We start from the raw sequence: 24,353 nt of genomic DNA, 5'->3' as shown, positions 1-24,353 counted from the left end.
TATTCTTAAAAAGAAAGAAAAGAAAAACATATAATTTATTAGATACAGCAAGATGTGTGTGTATTTTGGTGTCTGTATCAAATTAAATTTACAAAAGGGATTTTTCCATGCAAAAAAAAGCATAATAAATGCAAGTGAAGTCTAATGTTGCAAATAATTTTGAGAATGAAATGTATATATCAAAAAAAAAAAAAAAAAGAAATAATATTCCAGTGACATTCAGCATAGTCTAGATTTGTTTAAATAAATCAGTAGTCCTTTTCACACATACAGGCTGTGTCCGAAATCGCATACTTCCATACTATATAGTACACTAAAAACAGCATGCGAGCCGAGTAGCATGTCCGAATTCGAAAATCAGTATGCAAGTACCCGGATGACCTACTACTTCTGGCAAGATTCTGAAACGCGCATCCAATACACACTACCCCATGATGCCCCACGAGAGAATTCATGAATGGGAGTAAAGCGACGCAACTCACGCAGGTAGGTCACGTGATCATGACAAAATGACTGATATAGTGCGTCCGAGTTCCATTCATACTGCTCACATTCATACTCTATAGATAGTACGTTTCTAATGTCCGAGTAGTAAATTTAAATTCTAATGCAGTAGGCTGTTTTCGGACGCAGCCACAGGCTTTTCCAGATTATGTGAATTTCTCTCTGAAAACTGCACCGACAGTTTGTTTCAATTTACTAGAAGTTCTATGTGAAGCTGCTTTGACACAGTCTACGTTTTAAAAGCGCTACAGAAATAAAGATGAATTGAATGGCGTATATGCACACAGACTTTTAAATTCAGTCATACCATACAAAATCGACGCATTTAAGATCAGATTACGATCTTCACTGCCTTGCTGAGATACGATATTAAATTGGGTATCAGACCAAACAATAAGCACTGCATTAAGTTAAGTTTCATAAACTAGTTTCGAGAGGAGCATGTGATATGATTGAGCATGACTGGCTGCTCATCTGTAATCAGTAATAATCTAATCAGAGTGATCCAAGCTTAAAATAAATGGATCGTTTTCTCCATACTGCTCTATTTTCATTTTATAAGAATCCCCCTTCCACCCTGTCTCCTCCTTTTCCTCCCTTTTCTAAGGGGGAGCTCTCAAGACCTACCTGATCTCGGATACTCTTATGTGCTTATTAACCGGGCGGGAGCCTTGGGCTTAAGTATCTCTGAGCTCAGGGTTATCTCTCCCGGGACAGCATGCCAAACCTGCTATAAACGGCAAGCAAATTTAAGTGGGAACTCTTGAAATTAAATGATTTCGTGCAATGTCTTTAAAATTTGGAAATGAATTTTACCCCAGTATTTTCAATGGAGTTTCTGCTCTAGCCTGCTGCTAATGATAGTGCCTGCACTTAAGCGGTCTTTTGTCTTGTTTTATGTTTGAACAACTAATTATGTTACAACATCCATGCTGTAAAAGGAACTTAAGAAATTGAAAAGTCACAATAACCATAAAGTTCATCATTGGCTGAAAAACACTAGCTGTGCATATAGCCCATTGAATTAAAGGTGTGAACAGGCTCTTTTTACTACCAGTAAAGTCGTTCTGAAAAATGTTGGTATCACTGTGTAAAAGGGACTAATACTATAATTCATTCCAGGGCTGTGTGATCAATTGAAATCGAATCGCAATTTAAAATGTTGCAATTAGCTAATCGCAAGAGGCTGTGATGTGAAATATATATATATTATTTAATTTCCCCCGTCCAGAGCAAAGGCATGACTGCTGTCTGTGTATGATAGACTTACTAGCCAATTGAGTGAGCACACTGTCGTTCTGCCCAATCAGAATTGCACAACTGAACTATGTGGAATGCCCACAAAAAAAAAAAAAAACAAACAGGAAAGTGCGGAGAATTGGGATAATGGCATCTGCTGCTTTTGAAGCATTAATAGACAAATTAACATCAAAGAAAAACAGCATGTCGGTAATATGGGAACATTTCGTTTTTAAAGTCAGAGACACCAAACAAAACCAGGTAATTTTTAAGAGCTGTCACAGAATTGTTGCTACGGCTTACAGATTATTGAGTTGAAGTTTGACTACAAAATTAAAATCGCAAATCAAATAACAACATCTGGCAAGAAAATTGCAATTAGATATTTTCCCCAAATCACACAGCCCTAATCCACTCTGCTCTAAACATTTTTTCTGATATAATTTATATAAAATCTGGAGTATAAAAATGTAAAAATGACAATTCATATGTATTTTGGGGCTGAACACTGTGATTCTTGCTTTAAATATGCCCAAAATAGGCTATTTCTATTTTTGTACTGGAAGACATTTTTAATGGATGTCTTCAGTAAACCACAGTAAAAATGCGCGATAAGTTTTTGATCATTGAAAACCCCTATTAGTCTTTTCCCCATATACACACGGATTCATATCTGTTTAAAACTACTTAGTGTGTCCTACGTAGCGGAGCATAATTTCTGAGTGTGATCTAACCTCCGACTTTTAATACCCCACAAACGAGCACAGAGTACTTCAATGTGAAAAGTCACAGCTGGCTTTTACACCCCGTACCCAACACATCCACATCCACCAACAGCCATAATGAGGCAAACTTGGCTTCCATTTTTCTCATAAGAAACGCGAGCGAAAGGAACATTTTTTATTAATCGTAAAAGTAAATTGGGAAGGAACACCTTGTGATTACAGGCCAAAGGTAGTTGAAAAAAGAGAGATGGGTTTAATTAGCTAATTAAATAAACAAGATACGAGGGAGTTCAATGCCAAAAAGCAATTACCAGAGATGCCATAATGAGAAAACTTCTCAAACCTCGGCAAATGAGATCAGAAAGAGGCAGATTTAGAAGAAGTAAATGAAATCTAGACATGAAAGAAAAGGGCGGGAATGTAACGTTCATTTTGTAGCGACGTTCACAAAGATGCACAAGACCTCCCTTTAGCGAGATCCACAGACTAAAATCACGGCAGGAGAAAGAGAAAGCGCCAGCTCAAATGCCTTTCATTACTCTCTGTAATGATGCAGACACAAGGGTTTGTGTTGAAATCTGGAAGGTAATGAACCATGTTTTTTTGGCCAAGGACTATTGGAGAGCCGTCTCGACTTCCAATGAGTGTCCAACACACGAAGCCAAAACCATCAAATATTGATGTAGGCAGAGCAGAGACGTCAAGACTGCATTTTTGATGGTTATAATTATTTAATTAAGTACTTTTTTTTCCTTTACAGATATCTTATTTTTGAACGTCCCTCTTTTTGAACAGGGGACACAAGGAAACAGGTCAACCACTGAACACAACACACAACAGCACATGAAATATGTACAATTTTACTCTCCATCTCCTCCATACTCTCAAAGTCTTGGCAGACACTGAATAGCAGTCTCTATTAGAGAATATGCATACAGACTTATTTATTCTACCAAACCATTTGGGGGGGGAGACAAAAAAAAAACATGCCGTTTCCTCATGAGACTGTGACTCTTTCAAAAAGAGCTCTTCGTATGTCATAAACTCGAGTAGACAAACAATACATGTTCACGTATCTGTACTGTGCATGTGTACGATTACTTGCTAATAGGAAGTAAATGACAATGGAGGGGAAACCGGAAGTAAAAATGTTTTTAGGCACCAAAGACGGCAGAACATGTTCAAAAAAAAAAAGGAAGGAATAAACTTACACTTAAGAAAAGGGCCTGTAAACAAAAGCAACAACCACTGAAACTAAGTCTTTTGAAATATGGATGTCGTTTTGAGGGCATAAAGTGAAAACCATCACCATCCGTAGTCCAAAATGTCAAGTGATGTTCACAACATTTCTTGAGAAACATCTCAAAGGGGAAGAAAAAGGTGTTGAGCATCACGCCAGCTTTAAAGAACTGCTCTTGAAAATGAGTCTAAGGCTTTCAGGGTCAGGTCATCCCAGCCATAACCACACAGACCGCATACGAGGGAGTGCGTATGACCATTTTTAGCTTCTGTGTCTTTCTTCGACTTGATTACGTTTTCCCTTGTCAGGGGTGATTGTCTCACAAGTGACTCACAGTACTTGCGTAGTTCTGAACTCTTTTAAGGTGGCTGGATGCGCAGAAGTGGGCAGAAGGTCTTGGATGAAGGTGGACATTCACAAGGAGAGATTGGAGGGAAGATGTGAGGAAAGATTTGAAGAGAAGGCACACCGCAAATAATAAGTCCAGGTTTCCTCAGCACACCTGTGTAACAAGATCAAGTAGCCAATTAGTTTCTCTTATCTGGTACATTTACAAACTTTATAATGCCAGTTGAGGAAGAGCAGTGACAAAAAAGCCCCTAATATACTCACACTTGAGTTCTTTCTCATTTGTAGTTAAGAGGTAAACTGCAGTACATCACAACTACAATGTTAGTAAACATCCAGATTTCACCCACATTGCTGAGAGCAAATTTTAACTGATTATGTAAATGTCAAAAGTTATTTACTCTCAATGATAATATAAACATACAACTAAAATTTTGTTTAAAATTTAAAAGTTGTGAGAACACATCTGTTAAGGAAGTATCAGATCATAGTTCTTTCGATTATGACTACAACATTATATTTACAGTTATTTTTATAAAGCAGCTTATCAGTGGTTTTGAAAACAAGCTAGAGGAAATGTACCAGAGAATACTCCAACAAAGAAATTCAATCTTTTGAGCCTCAGCACACACCTACTTATTGCACTCACTCACAGTGAGCCAACTGCAGTTTGAAGGTGTTTATAATCCAAAGTAAATGTTTCTAGAAAGTTCACTTTGTCAAGCTGTTTTAAACTCCTAAATTTTTTTTACTCCTGAGTATATCAGGGTTAGGGTTGCATGATATGGAAAAAAAATCTGATCAAAATTGCGGTTTGCAATTTAAAATGTGATTTACTATCATTTAAACAGCTGCATATTTAATGTGGCAGTTTTAACAGCACCAAAGAAAGACCAAGCATAATCACAAAGAACACTACACTATGCTACTGTTTATTTAAATTATTATTATATATATATTTTTTAATTTTCCAATAAAGTTGTCAGTTGTTATGACAAATTATAAAAATAACTACAGTATTTTAAATTCAATTTAATAAATTGTATATAAAATCTTATATATAATATATACATTTATACACACACAGTTGAAGTCTGTGTTATTAGCCCCCTCTGAATTATTAATCCCCCTGTTTATTTTTTTTCCCAAATTTCTGTTTAACGGAGAGATTTTTTTTCAACACATTTCTAAACAAAATAGTTTTAATAACTCATTTCTAATAACTGATTTATTTTATCTTTGCCATGATGACAGTAAATAATATTTGACTAGATATTGTTCAAGACACTTCTATACAGCTTAAAGTGACATTTAAAGGCTTAAATAGGTTAATTAGGTTAACTAGGCAGGTAAGGGTTAGGCAAGTTATTGTATAATTATGGTTGGTTCTGTAGACTATCAAAAAATATAGCTTAAAGTGGCTAATAATTTTGACCTTAAAATCTCCAGAAGAAAAAATATGATCAGACATACTGTGAAAATTTCCTTGCTCTGTTAAACATCATTTGCGAAATATTTAAAAAAAGAAAAAAAAAATTTAAAAGGGGGGCTAATAATTCTGACTTCAACTGTATATATATATATATATATATATATATATATTTATATACACCTTATATACATTTATATTGATATTCATTTCATGACATTCACAGTGCGTTGACAATGCTTTCTATACAGAATTTTAGATTTTACTTCACAGCACAAGAATTCTTGAATTAAAATTCATCATTTATAAATACATTTATATTTATATATTATTTGTAATACAATTTTGTTCTTTAATACAAGCAGTCAGATAAATGAACTGTACCTTTAATTTTACCTGCTCAAAGAAAACACTCTTTTTGAACGTATCAAACTCAAATACATAAACAGAACAACATGTACTTATATCAAATAAAATGTAAATCTCTCATTGGCTTTTCGAGCATTGTCGAGCGAGTCCTGAAACACCTGTGATTGGTCATTGTGTTCTCGCACTCAACAGAAAGGGTTGCAATTGGATTTAACGGTTAGTCCGGCTCTGGCGTTATTCACCGATGAGTGACGCGGATACGCAGTTACAGTCTATAATGCGTGGTTAACACAGCTGATCCACAAGTATTGCTGTAACAGCCGAGAGAGGAGAGGAAACTTCACACACTTTAAATCGTGATTTTGGTTTAAAATCGATTAATCGTGCAGGCCTAATCAGGGTGCTAATAAGTTTGCATATTTTTTTTAATTTTAAGTTAGTTGTTAGTGTTTGTACCATACCTTTTGGTCGGGCAGCAGGGTGTTGCTCTGCAGGGGGGTCAGATGACTACTGAGCAAAGCTCCACCTGGTCGATCATGCTCACAAAAAATGGTGCCGTTGACATAGTGAAATCGGTCACCGGGAACCAAGCGATTTCGGCAAGTGGCACAGGTGAAACACTGGAGGAGAAAAACCAAGCGATGATGTACTTTCATTCAAACTCATTTAGCAAAACAAGTCAATCTTACAGCTGGAAATCAATTGGAGTTGAGATGACACCGATTTTTATGGTATAGCGGCATGCATCCAGTTGAAATGGATAATCAAAAATATATTGCAGGGACTTCTATCACTTGGTTGTTTAATGGATTGAATGCAGACTTATAAAAAATTGCAAAAGAGGGAAGAATTTGGTTTAAGTGGAAGATCACTGATGGTTTTTAGATTATAAAATACCAGTGTTAGTGTTTAAAATAAAAAAAGATACTCATCCATGGATGAATAGTTTAAAATATCTACAGGCTTCGTTTACTGAACCATCAAAATGAGGGGAAATATCAGATAAATAGTTTCCCACTACTGAAAGACCAGCACATATGGTACATCTGCATTGTTTGGAAAAGTCTATTACACTTGAAGCTCACATTTCTTCAGATGCTCACAAATTAGAAATTTTGTCAGGATGTAGTTACCCAATTTTGAGAACTTATGCATACATGGACCACTGGGAAACCAAACTGCTCCACTCAGCTTAATCAGGGAATGGTTTCCTTTTTCCATCAAATATTATTAAGACAGGTTGACACCTACACCACTATAATTAAGGAGGAATGTGTGGCGCAGTTGGGAAAACGGTTAGTTGATGAGTTTCGGTAGGTCTCATGAGACCATCCTGATATCCTGATAGTTCAATAACTGCAAGACTTCACCTGACAATTCATTGAAAAAAAACATGCTTCCCCAAAAAAGAGGCTACTTCAGGTCTTTACAGATGTTTTCATTACAACTAGATGATAAGAAAACATTAAGGAAAATCGCATATGTTAATTCCTTAAATTCTCACTCTGGAGACATGGGATGTGGAGCCAGGCCATTGTTTTGCTAGAATCACATATTCTAATCTTACAACTTTTCAGCCTCGAGGGAGCTGCAATACAATAAAATGTCATAAATCTGACAATAAAACTTTGTCTCAAGCTTATGTTGAGCAAATCCTGCTGGTTTACATGGCAATGTCGAAGGGAATTAGGTTATTGCAATGTACAAAATTTCCCTCATGTTTGAGACTGGTTAAGAAATTGCAACTATACAAGTTAGAATGTTGCATAAGTCTTTTATTTTTTGCAATGTAATTCTGAATGACAACGTGATGTCATTTAAAACCAAATGCAGTAACCACAAATAGTCCTAATGTAGTTAATAAGGTCTCCTGTGACAGACTGACAGGCTTGGCTCATCTTTTTTCAGATTCAACAGTGTGAAATTTCTGAAGCTAGTCGCATTACTGTGTAGGGTAGTACAATCGTTTTGTTCTTCTGCCTCATGCATTACACTGTATTTTAAGTCCAGAATGGAAAAATAATTATAGTGTTTATCAAATTTGTATAGACAGTTAAGTTTTATGACTACTATATTATATTACACAAGAAACCATCTTAGCCTCAGGTAAAAACATCATGGAAGTATTCAGATCTATTCTTGGATATCGTGAAGTGCATCCCTGTGAAACAGGTTATCGAAAAAGATAGGGGCCGGGATTAAAAGTGTGCTCATACTTGTGGTTCGGTTGTTTTTGTTCTTAACTTGGGACAAAAACAAGAGAAAGAAACTTATTTGATAATGTATGTTTTTGCTTTCTCATAAATTCACTTTGTTATTTTTAACCCTTTCATGCATGAGTTTTAAATATTCCAGCTGACCCTCTTGCATGAGATAAAAAAAAATTGTGACCGTTTCTTTGAATCGATTGCATTCTAAAGTTCCCATGGTGACACTTCAAGTTTATCATGTGACCCACCCGCCCAAATGATCTATGTATATGTTGTATTTCATTTCTTTTTGCCCTTTCTTGTAAATATTGACAAATGTTCTTATTATACTGTGAAATTTCTGATACTCCGATTATCAAATTTGTAATGGAACATATATTTTGTCTTATAAACAGGTTAATAATGATTGTATTATTTATTATATGATAGGTAATGGGCACTGCCATTGTTGCTAGAAGGGATACAGCAGCGACTGGAAGTTAACGAGAAGTATTTATATTATTTATTAAATCATGAATTAACTGTATTTTATAAGCTAAAATTGTATTTTATTAAATTATGCTATATTGACACGCGTATCCTCAGCTGTATCCAATCTAGACTTCACCCTCTCCTGCAGAGCGGTCTAGATGGGATACAGCTGAGACCACTCGCGTCAATATAGCATAATTTCTGTGACACTATACAACAAATAAAATTTTTACATTACTATGAGGGTTGGGTTTAGGGTTGAGGTAGGGGTAAACTAGGGTTGGGCCGATAGACGATACTAGGATGCTGAGCCGGCATTGCGATCCTCCGCCCCGCCCCCATCGCAAATCCGCTTGCAAAAAAATACACACTGAGGCCCCACTTGCACTAATACGTGTTAGTTTTTTAATGGAATTTTAGAATGTAAATGATCCACATCCACTCTGGCGTTTCAACTAGCATTTCTGAACAGCCCTCCATCCACATTACCGCTGAAAATACACATCACGTGACCAGACAGACAGACAGACACAGACACATACACACACACACACACACACACACAAACTCATGCGCTGGAGATAGCAGGTCCAGGCAGTCAGCGGGTCAGTACACTGCTTCAGTCTCTTTCACACTTGTGCTTAGTAACTTTAGCGAAACCTCAGATACTGTTTTACCAACCAAGTTTGTCGACGCCATTATAACGACACACATCACTCTGCCTATTCATGCCAGAGTCCCGCGATAAGTGATTGACAGGTGGTAATTTGTGTGTAACTTATCTTTATTTATTTATGATTTGGTTACGGGTAAAACAAAGACCATACGGGTCAGGTAGTTGAAACAGTAGGCTACAAATAATTAATTCGTTATGACTTAATTAATTATTCATAAATAATTAATTATTCATAAATAATTAATTCACTGACAATGATGCCATCGTCCATCACGAATTTTCATATTAGACATCGTACAATGCCAAATTGCTCGACATAGCCCAACCCTTGGGTGGACGCTAATAAAATACAATTAATAGCTCATTTAATACATATGATTAATACTTCTTGTTGATCGCAGCTGTATCCCTTCTAGCAACACCTGCAGGAGAGATCCGAGCTGCTGGATTTACGTCGTTATGCTGAATATTTGTTTATTCATAATTTTCTGTGGAAATACATGAAGGCAAGCAACTGTTTATCTGGGAGAGAAATATAGAAATAGATTTTAGCAACATAAACAGTGTGTATCTTATGTAAACAAAGCACATCATCCAGTTATATTGAGAAATAATTATTATTGCCGTATCCATAGACATTCGCATGCATTTTACGAACTTTAAGTGGTATGTTTTGCTTGTAGTTATGTGTATTTGAATGTCTGAAACCTAAAATAAATGTTATGTGTTTGAAAGCACGGATAAATCGTGATATGATAAGCGCTGCGCACCTCTTCTGTGCATCAGCGCGCACCATCAGACTTGAATTTTAGCAGTTGATGACGTGCACTCTGAACCTTCCAATAATTCCAGCGTGATCGTACACTTCAGGGACCAGCCAAGGCTGATCACACCGGTGTGATCGTACACATGAAAGGGTTAAAAATTAAACCTAAAACAACGAAAAAAGGCTTACTTGAGATCAACTAAACAAACATCCAAAACAATGCTGTGTGCTGGGCTAAACATGTTTGCTGACTGTGTGCATGCGATACCGTTTATAAGTTGCAAACTAATGAAGAGTTTATAAATGTATAAACAGGTCAAAACATCACCAGGAATTTCCCTGTCACACACACAGATCTCCTACAAGAAAGTGCAGCTATGACCATAAAAAAAATGTAAGCTAGAGCATTCTGTCCTTTTTGTGGTCACATCTTGTAACATCATGTCCCGTTTTGTTTTATTTAAAGGTCTTTGGTTTGTTACGATCATATAACGGTTTAGTGTCAAATCAAACCTGCCAAATATGAACACATGCAAACTGGTTGAAATGTTAGGTGAAGTTCGACACAAAGTCTTTTCAGCAGAAGATTGAGTTGTGTTTTGTTTAAAAATTTAAAGCTCAGAAAGAAAAAAAAACACGCACAGATGAAACTTTTAGAAGTCTGTTTTTTTGTGTGGACACTGTGGCTCACCTTTAGATGATAGACATTACCCTGGGCCCTCATCACCATCTCACTGGCAGGAATAGACTGTCCACATGCACTGCAAGCTCCACTGTGACCAAACAACCTGCATTGTTGAAGGGGAAAAACAACAATTAGTTTCAACATGAATACAGAAGTTACAACAGAGCAGTTGTAAATAAGTCGACATGATTTATAACGCCCAAAATGAGTGGCATTCTCATTTAAAGGATGAAAATGATCTACTTCTTTGCACTGCACTCAAAGGAAATTTCATTTCTATGTCTTGAAGTTGGAGCGTTTTGCTATGTGTGTGTTTGTGTATGCGTGGCTTAGATGGCAGGGCACCAAAGCCCCTCTAGTCCTAGACTGCAGCCTATCAGCTAATCTGGAGTGGCAGTGTAATTGGTGGCAATGGGTGGGGGGTGGCTATAGGAGCCTCTGATCCACCCTTGGCTCCTAATTAGGGAGCACTTGATTACTCCGCTGCCTGAGCTTGAGGTTGTTATGGGCAATTTTAGGAGAACACTCAAATGAGTTCAAGTCGTGCTCTTGATGAGCTGAAAGAAAAAAAATGCATCTACAAACTCGGTAGTATAGAGATAAAACCCAGATGCACACAAACAACATGCAACATACACACACACACGTTGCATACACACAAACAAGTTGTTTTCATTCAGAACACCTGGAGCCCCCACCCCCGTGTCACAGTCATGTTTCAGTAGGAAACATTTCTTCCGCTCCCTCTCTGGGGTCTTTATTGTGACGGTAAGCAGATCGGTTTGGCAGCTAATTCTCAGCGCCTCACTTTCTCCTCTTCTCCATGGCCTCTTTCTCTCTCAACCCCTCCTCCGTTATCACTGTCCCAGCTCTGACTGCTCGCAGTAATGAATTTTTGATCTTAATCCAAACAGTAATTTAATAAGAGACGGCAGAAAGGAGCCCTGTTCTCCCTAATTAATGCACCCTACTTTTATCAGACCTCAGGCTCCACGCTGTGTCATTTGGTAATGAAGCTCTGCCCTTTTGATTAGCTGTATTATACATATTTAATACACTGCAGATTGAGTACACCTTACATGCACTCTTTAAGGAAATATCCTAGAGACCACCCTTGACATGTCGAACATGTGCTGAGTGCTGTAAAAGGAAAAAAAAGTGTCCCTTCCTCATTCAAGTCATTATATAATCCAAAGTTGTCATAAAACAAGAACTGATTATATGGTGTAGATCATTAGCCACTTCTTTTCTCTTAACCCTGTGGGAAGCTTCAGTTTTTCCTTTTCAATTTTCTTCTTTAAATAGTAATGTTTTGAATAGACATTTTTTGCTTCATTAGAATGGGATGACGCTTGGTCAATTCTGTCGCATTAGATTTGTGGAGAAAATAGATGTGATTTGGAAAAAGGAACACTTGGGATGTTTGCAGTCAAAAAAATGGCAAAGATAGGGAATACATGGGAAATAAGTTTATGTTGGGAAATAATGTTTTTGTGGATCAAACTATGGTCGCACAATATATCGTTTCCGCATCGACATCGCATTATGCGCATCTGTAATAGTCACATAACAGGATGTGCAAAGAGTTGGTGTTATAGCTGACCAGGAGTTAGAATAATAGTTGAACGTAGTTCAGAATACATGAGACTTTTGAGTATAACAAAGGGAGTAAAGGTTTATCATTTGTCTGTGTCTTTAAGGTTTGTGACTGTGTGAGCATTTCTCTTTAAGAGTTTAAAGAAGTCAGGCACAGGAAATTATACCGTATTTTACTGGATCATTTTTATTCAATCAAGATGACTATTTCACATTTGATTATTCAAGTTCTGTACTGAATACTGTTTGAGTCCACAGAAAAATCAAAGCACTGTTTATTTCATTTATTTATTTAGCTTTATGGGAGACACGGTGGCTCAGTGCTTAGCACTGTCACCTCACAGCAAAAAGGACACTGGTTCTAGTACCAGCTGGGTCAGTTGGCATTTCTGTGTTGAGTTTGCAAGTTCTCCCCGTGTTCACGTGGGTTTCTTCCGGGTGCTCCAGTTTCCCCCACAGTCTAAAGACATGCGCTGCAGGCGAATTGAATAAAGTAAATTGGCCATAATGTATGTGTGCTTGTGAGTGTGTATGGATGTTTCCCAGTACTGAGTTGCAGCTGGAAGGGCATCCTCTGTGTAAAACATATGCTGTTTTAAGTTGGCTGTTCATTCATTCATGGCGGTGTATTCTTATTGTAGTATATTTCAGATTATCAAAATATCAGATTTTTCCAATATTGTGCAGCCCTAGTACAAACTACAATCAGCCATAAAAACTGCATATAGATATTACATTTAAATGGACAAGAATTTTGACAATTTTGGCAAAAAAAAAAAAAAAAAAAAAGTAATTTCAAAGTATATTTTAAGCCTTTGAATGTATTTAATGACAATGATTATTATTATTATTATTATTACTACTACAATAAAATATATAATTTTACAATTTAAGCAGTTCATAATTTTAATAATAATAAATAATAAAAACAACATGAATACAAAATGAATTAACAGTAGTAATTATTATTTACTGGGCTAATTTTTACAAAAATTTTGTTCATATCAATCTAAAATGTATAATACTCCAAATGTATAAATTATAAGAGAAATAATAATACAAATAATTTGTATATTTAATGAGTTTGTAAACTATTACATGTATTAATATTAATACGTTTTTATATGTACTATAATAATTATTTTACATTTATTTCTGTTATGTCAAATACTATGTACATTTCCAGTTAGCGGAGTAATTTACTTTTATACCAGGTCGGCACTCTTTCTTTCCTTTTTTTGGGTGTGTGAGATTGTTTGACTTTTGAGCAGCCATCTCTGGCACTTCTACAGCAAACACACACACATGCGCGCGCACACACACACACACACACACACACACACACACACACACACACACACACACACACACACACGCACACACGCACACACGCACACACGCACACACGCACACACGCACACACACACGCACACACGCACACACGCACACACGCACACACGCACACACATCTGTGTGGCAATGCCAAATAGTTAGATATCCCTGGTTTAGGTCCAAACAGACCAGTGTGGGTCTAACAGGCAACAATGGCGTGCCGTCATGGACCAATGCATCACTGCACACATCCAAACACACAGAGGTCAATTTCAAAGCCTCAGCGATTATAAACAAATCTAATCTCCTCACCTCTGGAGCCTTCAGCCCAAAATATACAAGGGAATAGAGGCCAAATTCAATCAAAGAGCTATGTAATCATCATACAGACATACAAGCAATCATAGACCCCAGTGAAAAACGCCATTAAAATAAACGAATGGTTTTTAGAGTTTGGAAAACAAGGTTACGGTTGTTTTGTATACTGGTCAAAATTTATGACAGAATGACAATTCTGACTAGAGTATTCATTTAATCATTGACTGTGGTTTGAGTCTAAAGCACTGTACAGCACATGAAAAACATGTGGGGAGTCTTTGAGGAATATGGCTGCTCCAGATGCCATGTTATAAGCACCCACACACTTCCTGTCATGATCGCTCAACTTTTCTGGTCCTGTTACAATTCATGTAGTAACCTATTATTAAATGTCTTGTCAGTTCCAAAAGATGACCTTATGACAGACCATGTTCCACATTTATCATGATATAATCTGCTATTTTCAGAAAAAAATAAGAACCATTACAATGGTAATACTTTATTTTGTAAGACTTTATTATAAAGTCTCCCTGTAACGCCTTTTATAATCTTTGTAATTACAATTAATTATGATTAACAGTTAATTATATAGTGAGTGGCGTGGTGGTGCAGTGGGTAGCACTGTCGCCTCACAGCAAGAAGGTCACTGGTTCGAGCCTCGGCTGGGTCAGTTGGCATTTCTGTGTGGAGTTTGCATGTTCTTGCGGGTTTCTTTCAGGTGCTTCGGTTTCCCCCACAGACTTGTATGTATGTGAATGAGTGTATGGATGTTTCCAGGTGCTGGGTTGCAGCTGGAAGGGCATCCGCTGTTTAGAACATATGCTGGATAAGTTGGCGGTTCATTCCGCTGTGGCAACCCCTGATTAATAAAGAGACTAAGCCGAAAAGAATAAGTTAGTTATATATACCTAGCCTTAACCATGTAGTAAGCACATACAATGCATTATTATAACTTATATAAATAAATAGTTACACTGTAACAACAGCACCCTTTTTGTTACATGTAATTACTTTAGTAATAGCCATAGGTGTGTATATGGAATGGTCAAGGTGTCATCACTGACTGTAAAAACCACTCAGATTTAAATGTTTGAAAAACTTTCCCAGGTGGGCATGTACTGGCTTTTAGTTTTCAGTTTGGGCAAAAAATATATAATAATAAATTTTGTGAATATCCTACATATTTAACACCATTTTTGTTAACTTATTGCCCTAATTAATTTTTTAAGGATTTATATATATGTACAATTATATAAAACAAAGATAAACATCATGAGACAAAGAAATTATTTATTAGTTTTTGAGTCAAGTCCATGCACAGATTTCCTGTCCTCCTTGTGTAATGTTATGACTGATTCTGTAACCGAGAACATCATTTATTCACTCTTACTCAGCATTTTCTACATCAGTCTCCCCAAATCCCCCAACTGCGTGTTTCTTTTAGTACCTGATGTAATCGTTCCTGCAGAGGATCATCCCTCCTTTGCTGAAGCAGGTGCTGCCGATCTCTCCCAGCTGAGCCTGGCAGCAGGAGCACTTGAGGCAGCGCGTATGCCAGTACCGATCCATGGAGAAGAGCAGAAAGCGATCCGATATCCGACCACCGCATCCAGCACAGGAGCGCACTGCCCCGCCACTGCCTCCTGTTACCGCAACCGCGGAGCTTTCCACGCGACTGTTCACCATCGCCTGCCTGCGGGACAGAGAGAAGACGCTCGTAAATCAGCAGATCCAGAGGCAAAGTTCCAGCACTATCAGAAGATCAGCCATTAGAGATGCTCCCCCAAACCTCTTCAAATAAATCACCATAATACATTCTCCTCATCCTTAGAGACCATAATAGCAGAATAATGGGACAGATATATTTCTCCCCATGTTGCTAATTTCATTTTCAATGTCCTCATCCAGAGATGAGTAAAAATAAGCATAAAACTGCTGACTGACCAAATTGCATTATAACACATTGCTACATAATATAAACAATTTTGTACAGCACATGACGGTGAGCAAGAACAGGAAAAGAACTGATTTAGTGGTACTTTATTTTCAAATGAACTGTAGTAGTCTTGTGTTTACACTACTATGCCGGTGGTTAGTTTCCCAGAATACACAGTATGGTTGCACAATGTTGTTTTTAACTGTTTGCCAGGACTATATTAAGTGTCAACAGTTACTGTGTGCTAACATTTAAATGAATCAGTTTGATACCCTGCAGTTATAAGGCAGATACTGTACATCTATTACTTGATTTTAATTAGAGCTGTAATTATTCTGTAAATTATCTGTAATTGCACTGAACTACCACATAACCAATCCTTAAACCTAATCCTACCCATACCACTGATCCTTCCCCTAACTGTATCCAACATAAATAGCAACAAAAGCGAAAGAAACTTCCTTAAGCACTCTTGGCAGAGTGTCAAGAATACAGAGGTACACAAGGCCTATTCAGATAACAATGTTCTCTTCATACTAAACCCAGATTCCACTGAAATTAATAAATGATAAACACTTATAAGATGACCAAGGAATGCTAAACAAATCTATAAGAAAATTGTAAATATGGCATTTTATTAATAGCAGTTAGTAACAATACAAAACACCACATCGAACTGTATTGGTGTAAGTACATGCATTCAAAATAGCGTTACACGATATATCGGCGGCCATATCGTTATTAGCAGATAAATGCTTTTTTTATGTTATTGTTATCGGTCCATGTCAAAATTAGGTCGATATCGTTAAGCCAATAGATTACGTAATTGTACAGAACTGCCTGCTTTGCGCATGCGTGGTCGAACATGTTCAGACTTGTCCAGTGCACTATAACGGAGCTTTTCTCACATTGTTTATTCCTTCAAGGTTTGTCCTTTCTTGCATGTGCGCTAATAACTCTGTAAGTAACCATATTCCTCATCATTGTAGATAAGTTTGAAAGAGTGTCACTGTGTATTTTGGTTTTAATTGGTGTATGAGGACTCTGAACTGTCAAAACACCTCTCAAAGCGCTTTTTTGGACATTACATATTTTGTACATATGGGCATTACTGTAACAAATTTAATTCAAGAACATTTGGGCTGGTTTCAGTTCTTAGTTCTTTCATTTTCATTTTATTTAATACATATTTATTTTACTTGTTTGTTAATTAAATCCCATTTTGTTATTTAACCTATTATTTTTATGCAACAGTCTTTGCTATGCAAAGAAAAGACATATTATTTTTGGTATCTTGAGTATAGTTATATATCTTGAGTATAGGTCTATAATCACATTGCAATTTTCAAATTATTGCTTTTTTTTGCTTTGAGTGGCCTTTTCTATGATCAGTTCAAACTTTTATGAGGTTTTTAAAATAAAATCAGTAGTTGACTGTATAAAAATATAACATTTTGAAATATTTATATTGGCTAATATATCGGTTATCTGCCTCCAAATCTTAAGAGTTATCGGCCAAAAAAAAGTAGGCCAGTCACAATCAATATATTGACTTATCGCACAACAGATGGACATGTCAATTCAATTCAATTCACCTTTATTTGTATAGCGCTTATACAATGTAGATTGTGTCAAAGCAGCTTCACATAAAAGGTCACAGTAAATAGGAACAGTGTAGTTCAATAGGAACAGTGTAGTTCAACAGTGTCCTCAATAATTTTTGGTGACGCAATATATATCGCCCATACATAAAAATCAATTTTAACCACATTTTAGCTGATTGTGCAATATGTCTTTCTATTGGAGGTGTCAGTATGGTAAAAAAAAAAAAACTAAAGTATTTACTATAAATTACTACAGTATATTTTCATGTGAGTGTCTGATGACTGAAAATAGATGTTTCTTTTTTTCTAGTTCTTTTTACCATTTTTGTTAACATTTATTATTATTTATTTATTTGTTTAGGGTATCGGTTTTCACATTCCGACTCCAATGCCTAATTATTAAATTGCTAAAATGACTATAATTAAATGAAATATTCTTAAGAATAAAATATGATGTGCTCTTTGGAGGAGTGTACTTGCATTATGATGCTATTATAGTGTCAAGATGGTCTTAAAATGACAATAACATCTGTATAGCTATATATCGTACCACAAAAAATAGATATCATGACAAGTCTATGTATAAGCGCAATGGTGTTATGAAACAACTCAAGAAGTTACACTTAAAGTTGAAAAAAGAAAAAGTGCAATGTTATTACCACAGAACTATAATAAAACTCATGCTGCAGGCAATTCTATGGAAATGATGTAGTCCACAGATTTTTATATCTGCCTTAACATCATCAGTTTATATCTACATCTCATTTCCAGAACTTTCATTGCAAATACGAGTAGAGATCAAGCCCAGCTGGAGGCAGTGCGGCTCTCAAATGGCACTAACTGGAACCATAAGGACAGAAACTAAAGTCTGTTCTCTTTCAGAGTCTGCAATTTCAGAGAGTGAGTGCTGATCCGAGAACAGGCGTCACATCTATATAGCATCTCAAATATACGCACTAATTTAGAATCGCCTGTCCTTATCTCCATGAGGTTCCAGGTACTCATTGTACCATGTAAACTAAAATAGTTAAGAAATGGAACTCCGATGTACTGCTTTTAATGATAGGTCCTAGATTGTAGTTGGAATGCCTTGTGGTAAACAGCTTTCAACAGACACGGGAACTCAATCATGACACTAACCACTGTTAATGATGTTTTCCAATTGAAAGTGCAACTGATTTGTCATTCCCTGTCTGATGATTTCAGTTCGAGCATGTTTTCACTTATGATGAGTGTATTCCCTTGACGAGTTACTGTTCACCAGCCATTTCCCTGCGAGCAAGCAAACTATTCCCGCTCTCAATAAACAGCCTTATGCAGTTCCAGAAGGATGAATTCAGTGCAACCACAAACCATCGTCACCACACACACTAGTAGAGTTTTATGATGTCTAGCTTCAGGCCAACATATTACCTTTTCTAACATTGTCTAAAATAAGCATGAAGGCTGTGGTTTGGGAAGGTCAGAGTAACGTCCAACTAAGCAGAACGTTTAGACCTGCGGTGCAGTACATATGCTCAAACGCACAAGGAAACGCTTGCACATTTCATTTCTAAAAATATCTTTGTATAGCCACAATGTTGTCCTTACAGACACAAATGAGAGCTTCTCTGCTGTATTCAGAGACCCTCAGCAAAATCCTGTGTGGGGCAGACGGTGCAGTTTTCTCCTTTTGGAGAGGCAGCAGCAATGTAAGGAAGAGGCTTCGGACATCTGGCTGAGGCTATATCACTTGTTATTTCCTCCCTCTGTTGTTCTGAAGTAGAGGTCGGTCGGCAGCAGACTGGAGACGGAGGCCAGGTTAGAGGTCACAACTGAGCCCTGTTGATTGCTAGGGTCGAGCAGAGGTCAAAAGAGGAGAGGAAAGCAACAGGAAGGCTCTTTGTGCTTTTTTGCTCCAATGAGTGGGGCTGCTTTCCTCAGGTCCTATCTGTCTTCCCAGCTTTGTGCCGGACATAAGATATCGGCTGCCACGCACTTTCCCACAAACGGGAGTATCAACAGGTAACTTAGGCTCCTAGGACCCAAGAAATAAACATTTGTTATCATTGTCAAACAAAATTGTCGATACTTTTAAAATACCACAGGCTAACAAAAGACATATCGCGATTAAACGATGACAATTTTACATTCGGCAGAAACTGTCCATTTCAATGTTAAATGACGCTGACAATAAAAGCACTTCATGAGAGTTTATATTCAGCTGTGAATTTATGGAACAGCTTTTTTTAACATGAAACATAAAAATCAGTATTCAGCAGAAAAATAAACAGGATATCTTGTGCACGTGTAATTCACATCTTCCCACCTTCTATGCTAAAACTAGCCTAGCAGGTTTACTACAATGCTTAGACAGCTGGCTTAGCATTTCCTCCTCAAACCGTTTGAGTGACACTTTGAGTATCCTGAAACTAACATGAACCTACATGCCTGAATTTTATTGGCGAATTTGCCAGGCACCAGTTTAAACCAATTTCCAACACCCTCGGCTCTAATCTTTTCATTGTCAAGTCAGAGTTGGTCATATTTGTAAGTCTTACATGAACTGTGGGTCTGATATCTTATTAAATACGTTGGGACCAGCTGTACAAGATTATAAACCCGAACCAAAAGCAAATTTATTCAGCGCTCCTACACAAACAGATTTCGCCTCAGGACCTTTTCTCCATAACTGACACCGGTAACAAGCACCATACATTGTCATTCCTGCACACCTGCAGAAGCGCCTTTCTAAAGCAGGATGCCAAATAACTTTGGAACAGTTAATTTCATGAAAATGCAAATCCCCCATTTTTTAATCATCCCTTTCCTGCAGACCTGAGAGTGAGTGAGACAATGCTGCCGAATGGGACCCTGGGGGAATATCACAGGCTTTGAGGCATGGCTGTTTCAATACAGAACAATTACATTATCCCTCTAATAACTTAGGTAAGTTAATCCTTCACTGGAAACGTTTGGCGACAACCTTTTTAAAGCTATGAGGTTTAATGTAGTGTCTTATCACAAGGTACCAGGAGTTTGTCTCGCTATAGGCCTATATCTTTGTTGTGACCAATTCCTGACTTAAAAGGAAAGCAAAATATGGCAAATGTACTGTTTAAGAGAAGTGCAAATTTATTTAAAGGTCACCGCTAAGTTAAAGCAAAAAATGGGTAATTTATAAGCAAACAGGTGTAGATTGAACATATTTTTTTGTCATAAAAGCTCTGCAGATTATTTTTGACCCATTTAAAGAAGGCCATCTTAGCATAATGAGCAACTTTAAAGTTGTAATGCATAGAAATATGCAAAAAGCTGATGTTTTGAGTCGAGTATTCATGTTTTTCCCCTAAACCAGAGGTTCCCAAAGTAGGGCCTGTGGACCAAAGTTGGCCGATGGTAACCTTTGGTTTGACCCACCATCTCATCTGAATAAGATGGAGGGAGATGGTTGGGGCAAATGCCTTTGGCAGAGATCGTCCTTTTGAATTTATTTACTGTATACCCTTTTTTGTTTGTTTGTTTGTTTAATTGAGGAGCTACTAAAAAGCCAACTAAAATGAAATGTTTCATATGAATCAGACTTATAAAATGTAAATACTGTCACTTGACAGATAGAAGACAATGCACCAGACATCAGTGAGCAAATCAAGGCAAAGGCAGGAGCAGCTCAACTGGTGTATTCAGTATTGAGCACCATTGTGTTATAAATAGGATTGTTTATGTTTTTATTATAATAAGTTGATAATAAAATGTTACAAATTACACTGTGTCATCAATTAATATGTTTTAAAGCAACCTTTTCAAGTTATTTTTAAATAATTAACAAACAAATGAGCAAATTTCATGTATTACGGTTTGGTATATTTAATTTCGGCCCACAGCTCTCAATCAAGGTTGGTTTTTGGCGCCTTATCAGAAAAAGATTGGGCACCCTTGACCTAAACGTATGAATGCACTGAAGAAGTCAACACAAGTACTGTTAGTTTCAAAGTGAGAAGTTACTCTGGAAATAAACCAAACTCTTCTCTTTCTCTCTCGTTATTTAAACGCTGTCATCAGAAAGGTCAGAGAGGGGGAGGCTCGTTCAGTTCCACTCGACTAACGGGCTGATTGATGAAATAAGAGGCAAAAACAGAAGCTAATGAAGAGAAACACAATACCGTCGCTGTCCGAGCGCAGACTGATGGATTGGTGTCGGCTTGACGGAGCAAATGATGGCTCTACACCACAAGACAAATCACATATCATCAATAACAAGCCTAATGGTGTAGGAGACTTAAAAACACTATTATGTTTTACAGTTGCGTCTCAACTTTTCCTTTTGTTGGGCGGAACGATTGTGGAGAAGTCCCCGCGCGGTCACCATAGAAACTCAATAACGCGAGAACGCGTACAGTTTCGCGTTTTTAATAATTCACTAATGCAGTAACTGTGAATTTTTAGTGTCATAACACGTCGGTTAGGAGAACAAATAACTGCGCACAGGCTCAGCGTGAGTCGCTGATAATTAAAATAAATGAGCATAACACTATGGTTCTCAGCCTCTAAAAATAGTAGCGAGTCCAGTGAGCAAATGACCAAACCCTGGTTGGCACCACCGCAGATTAGCAGTATATCCTTCTCTTTTAATAATGCGCTCTGGGGCCATATAACTACACGCTTCGCCGTTTCATTAAAACGGGTCTCTTTTTAATTAACACTCCGCGCACAACTCCCCATTGTGCACAATTCTCCGCTCCAGTGACAGCACACATCAAGGCTGTGTCTCAAAACATAGTGTGCTTCCTTGCTAGACTGCTTTTTTTTCCTAGACACCAGCTTAGTCCAGTTTTTTTAGGTTGGTAGCTTGCTACGATTTGAGATGCAGCCATTGAGTTGGAGTTACTGTACAGAGAAGTAGTTATGTCAAGTCTAGCGTATATATTATGCAAAATAATCACCCGTACAACTCCAAATCAAACGGAATATAATCTACGATATATAGTTTTGTCTGTCTCAACTAATAACTTGCTTGTTTTTATAAACATCGCTGTTTTGACACCAGCGTTATGCATTAGAAAACGTATTTGTGATAAAAGTAGAGTCAACTGCACTACATGTTTACAGCATTAGGATAAAAGCGTCGCCAAAATGACAAATAACTGCAAAGTGCGGTAAAGAAAAAACACAATGACAATTCATACGAGCATGCGTTATGATGTGCGTGTTTGAACACGCACACAGCTGTGTGGAAACAGTTAAAGCGGGAAGGCATCGAAACAACGGGATGGTCCAGCATTAACGTACTCAAAACGAATTTCAAAGTGTTTGGTGATTATTTAAATGTTTAACGCTATTATGATGTTTTTACTCACCGTTATTTATACGTATCTCGAAGGTCAAAGGGTGCTGGAATCACTTCAGAAGTTACTGTGTGGTATTAAACAGTGATAAAGCGGCTGTCCTGAAACTTGTTTTGCTTCATCCACCCCAAAACCGTTGAAGAAAATGCGCTTTTGATAATCCGAGTGCCTCGGTTCCAGCAAACTTCAGAATCGTCCCTCCTGTTTGATGAAGCGCTTAACCACAACCGTCAAACTCACGTTAGAGTCGCGCTATTGCACATTATCTTTGTGATGTTCACTTAAAAAATACTATTCTATAACCACTCGTTTTCTAACAGAACCTAAAACCTCCTACAAGCTGCAGAACCGAATAGCTGGCGTCAGTTTACGCTGAAATTACACATGAACGAACAGGGAGAAAATTTTAAAGTCACTCCTCTGGTGACGTGCCATAGGTGCAGCCCCCGCAGCCAATGAACAACGAGGGGGCGTGGCGCTTGACAGGATGATGGATTGCTGTTTGGGCAACTTTAAACATTTGAAACTAATTTGAATTGCTCATAATCACCACGGCTGAGTTATGCTGAAATGATTTAAAAGCCTCCTTTATCCACAGCATTTAAGCCTGCTCACGGTTAGCGTGTCACGTTTTCTTCTATTAATTAATATGTGCTAACACAAATAGAGATTTTTTTTATATAGCATTAATCTAGAGTACAAATAAACCGACAATAGATGCAAAAAGAGAGCCGTCCTAATAACAGATGTGTTCACGCGAGAGGCAAACAGGCAGCTGTTAAATTGAGCACTAGCACGTGCTCTCACCTTATATTTGCTTCGTCTCTCGGCACGATGGAAGCTGCGAACATCTGGCCAAGATGGAAAGCCAATTACCTCTGGCGCCGTAAATCTTTATTTAACCAATGCAATACTGTCCAATTTGCCTTGATTTACCATTACAGGCTTAAATGAACTGGCCTTGGCCTCTCTCTTTACAGGCACTGCTACCACAATGTTCTGTTGTGTTAACTGCTAAACACACCTGCGAGGCAGAAGCTCGTTTTAACTGCTAATGGTAATAGCATAATGTGACAACAACTGCGGGACATTCAATAACTTTCAGTCTGTTTGTTCCAACAAAATACTGTGTTCACAATTAAAGAGATGAATAATTATTTTTATTTGCATATAAAATTTATGTATTTAGATCTAGGCCTACATCTACTAGTACATCTAATATTGACAGTTAACACATTTAATATCGACAATTAATTAGCATCCATTGTCTGAAACTTATAATGAAATCCAATCTTACCGATACTTATTTATAAGATACATTTATTCAAACAAAACCGTATTTTTTGACCCAAATCAAATTTTTTGTAATTTACTAAGATAAAGAATTAATTGAATAAATTAATACTCAATACTTAATGTTTAACTGATTAATTTAATTTAAAAATAAACAAATGTTTGTTTTTATGGCATTTTAAAACCTCTGTAAATATTCCAGGTCTAGAAATCAAACTTTTAATATTCTCTAATTTTTCATTTTTCAAGATGGATCATTCCAGTTCTTCTGTGGATCATAGTAGTTGC

The 24,353-nt window shown here is 37.1% G+C and overlaps 1 protein-coding gene across 2 annotated transcripts; it reads right to left on the bottom strand.

Annotated features, from left to right (window-relative positions):
• Positions 1–2,270: 2,270 nt before the first annotated feature.
• On the bottom strand, positions 2,271–23,150 carry lmo4a (LIM domain only 4a). 2 transcript variants are annotated; one of them, XM_056458021.1, is made up of 6 exons: positions 22,785–23,150; positions 19,039–19,465; positions 15,356–15,601; positions 10,669–10,765; positions 6,316–6,474; positions 2,271–4,210 (listed from the first exon to the last, which is right to left on the bottom strand). In XM_056458021.1, the coding sequence occupies exons 3-6, from the start codon at positions 15,592–15,594 to the stop codon at positions 4,202–4,204; spliced, it is 504 nt and encodes a 167-aa protein (XP_056313996.1). In that variant the 5' UTR covers positions 15,595–15,601; positions 19,039–19,465; positions 22,785–23,150; the 3' UTR covers positions 2,271–4,201. The 2 variants fall into 2 exon arrangements, with proteins under 2 accessions (XP_056313996.1, XP_056313995.1); XM_056458020.1 differs by lacking the exon at positions 19,039–19,465 and having other exon boundaries at positions 2,272–4,210.
• Positions 23,151–24,353: the final 1,203 nt, after the last annotated feature.

Source organism: Danio aesculapii, chromosome 5 (genome assembly GCF_903798145.1).
Source record: "Danio aesculapii chromosome 5, fDanAes4.1, whole genome shotgun sequence".
Lineage (NCBI taxonomy): Eukaryota > Metazoa > Chordata > Actinopteri > Cypriniformes > Danionidae > Danio > Danio aesculapii.
This window is presented reverse-complemented; position numbering and strand designations above follow the sequence as displayed.

Coding starts and splice junctions, on each gene's coding strand:
- lmo4a (XM_056458021.1), bottom strand. CDS start 15,594: ATGGTGAACAGTCGCGTGGAAAGCTCCGCGGTTGCGGTAACAGGAGGC. Junction 10,766..15,355: donor TGCAGGAACGATTACATCAG/GTACTAAAAGAA, acceptor TCAACAATGCAG/GTTGTTTGGTCACAGTGGAG. Junction 6,475..10,668: donor GTAATGTCTATCATCTAAAG/GTGAGCCACAGT, acceptor TTTCTCCTCCAG/TGTTTCACCTGTGCCACTTG.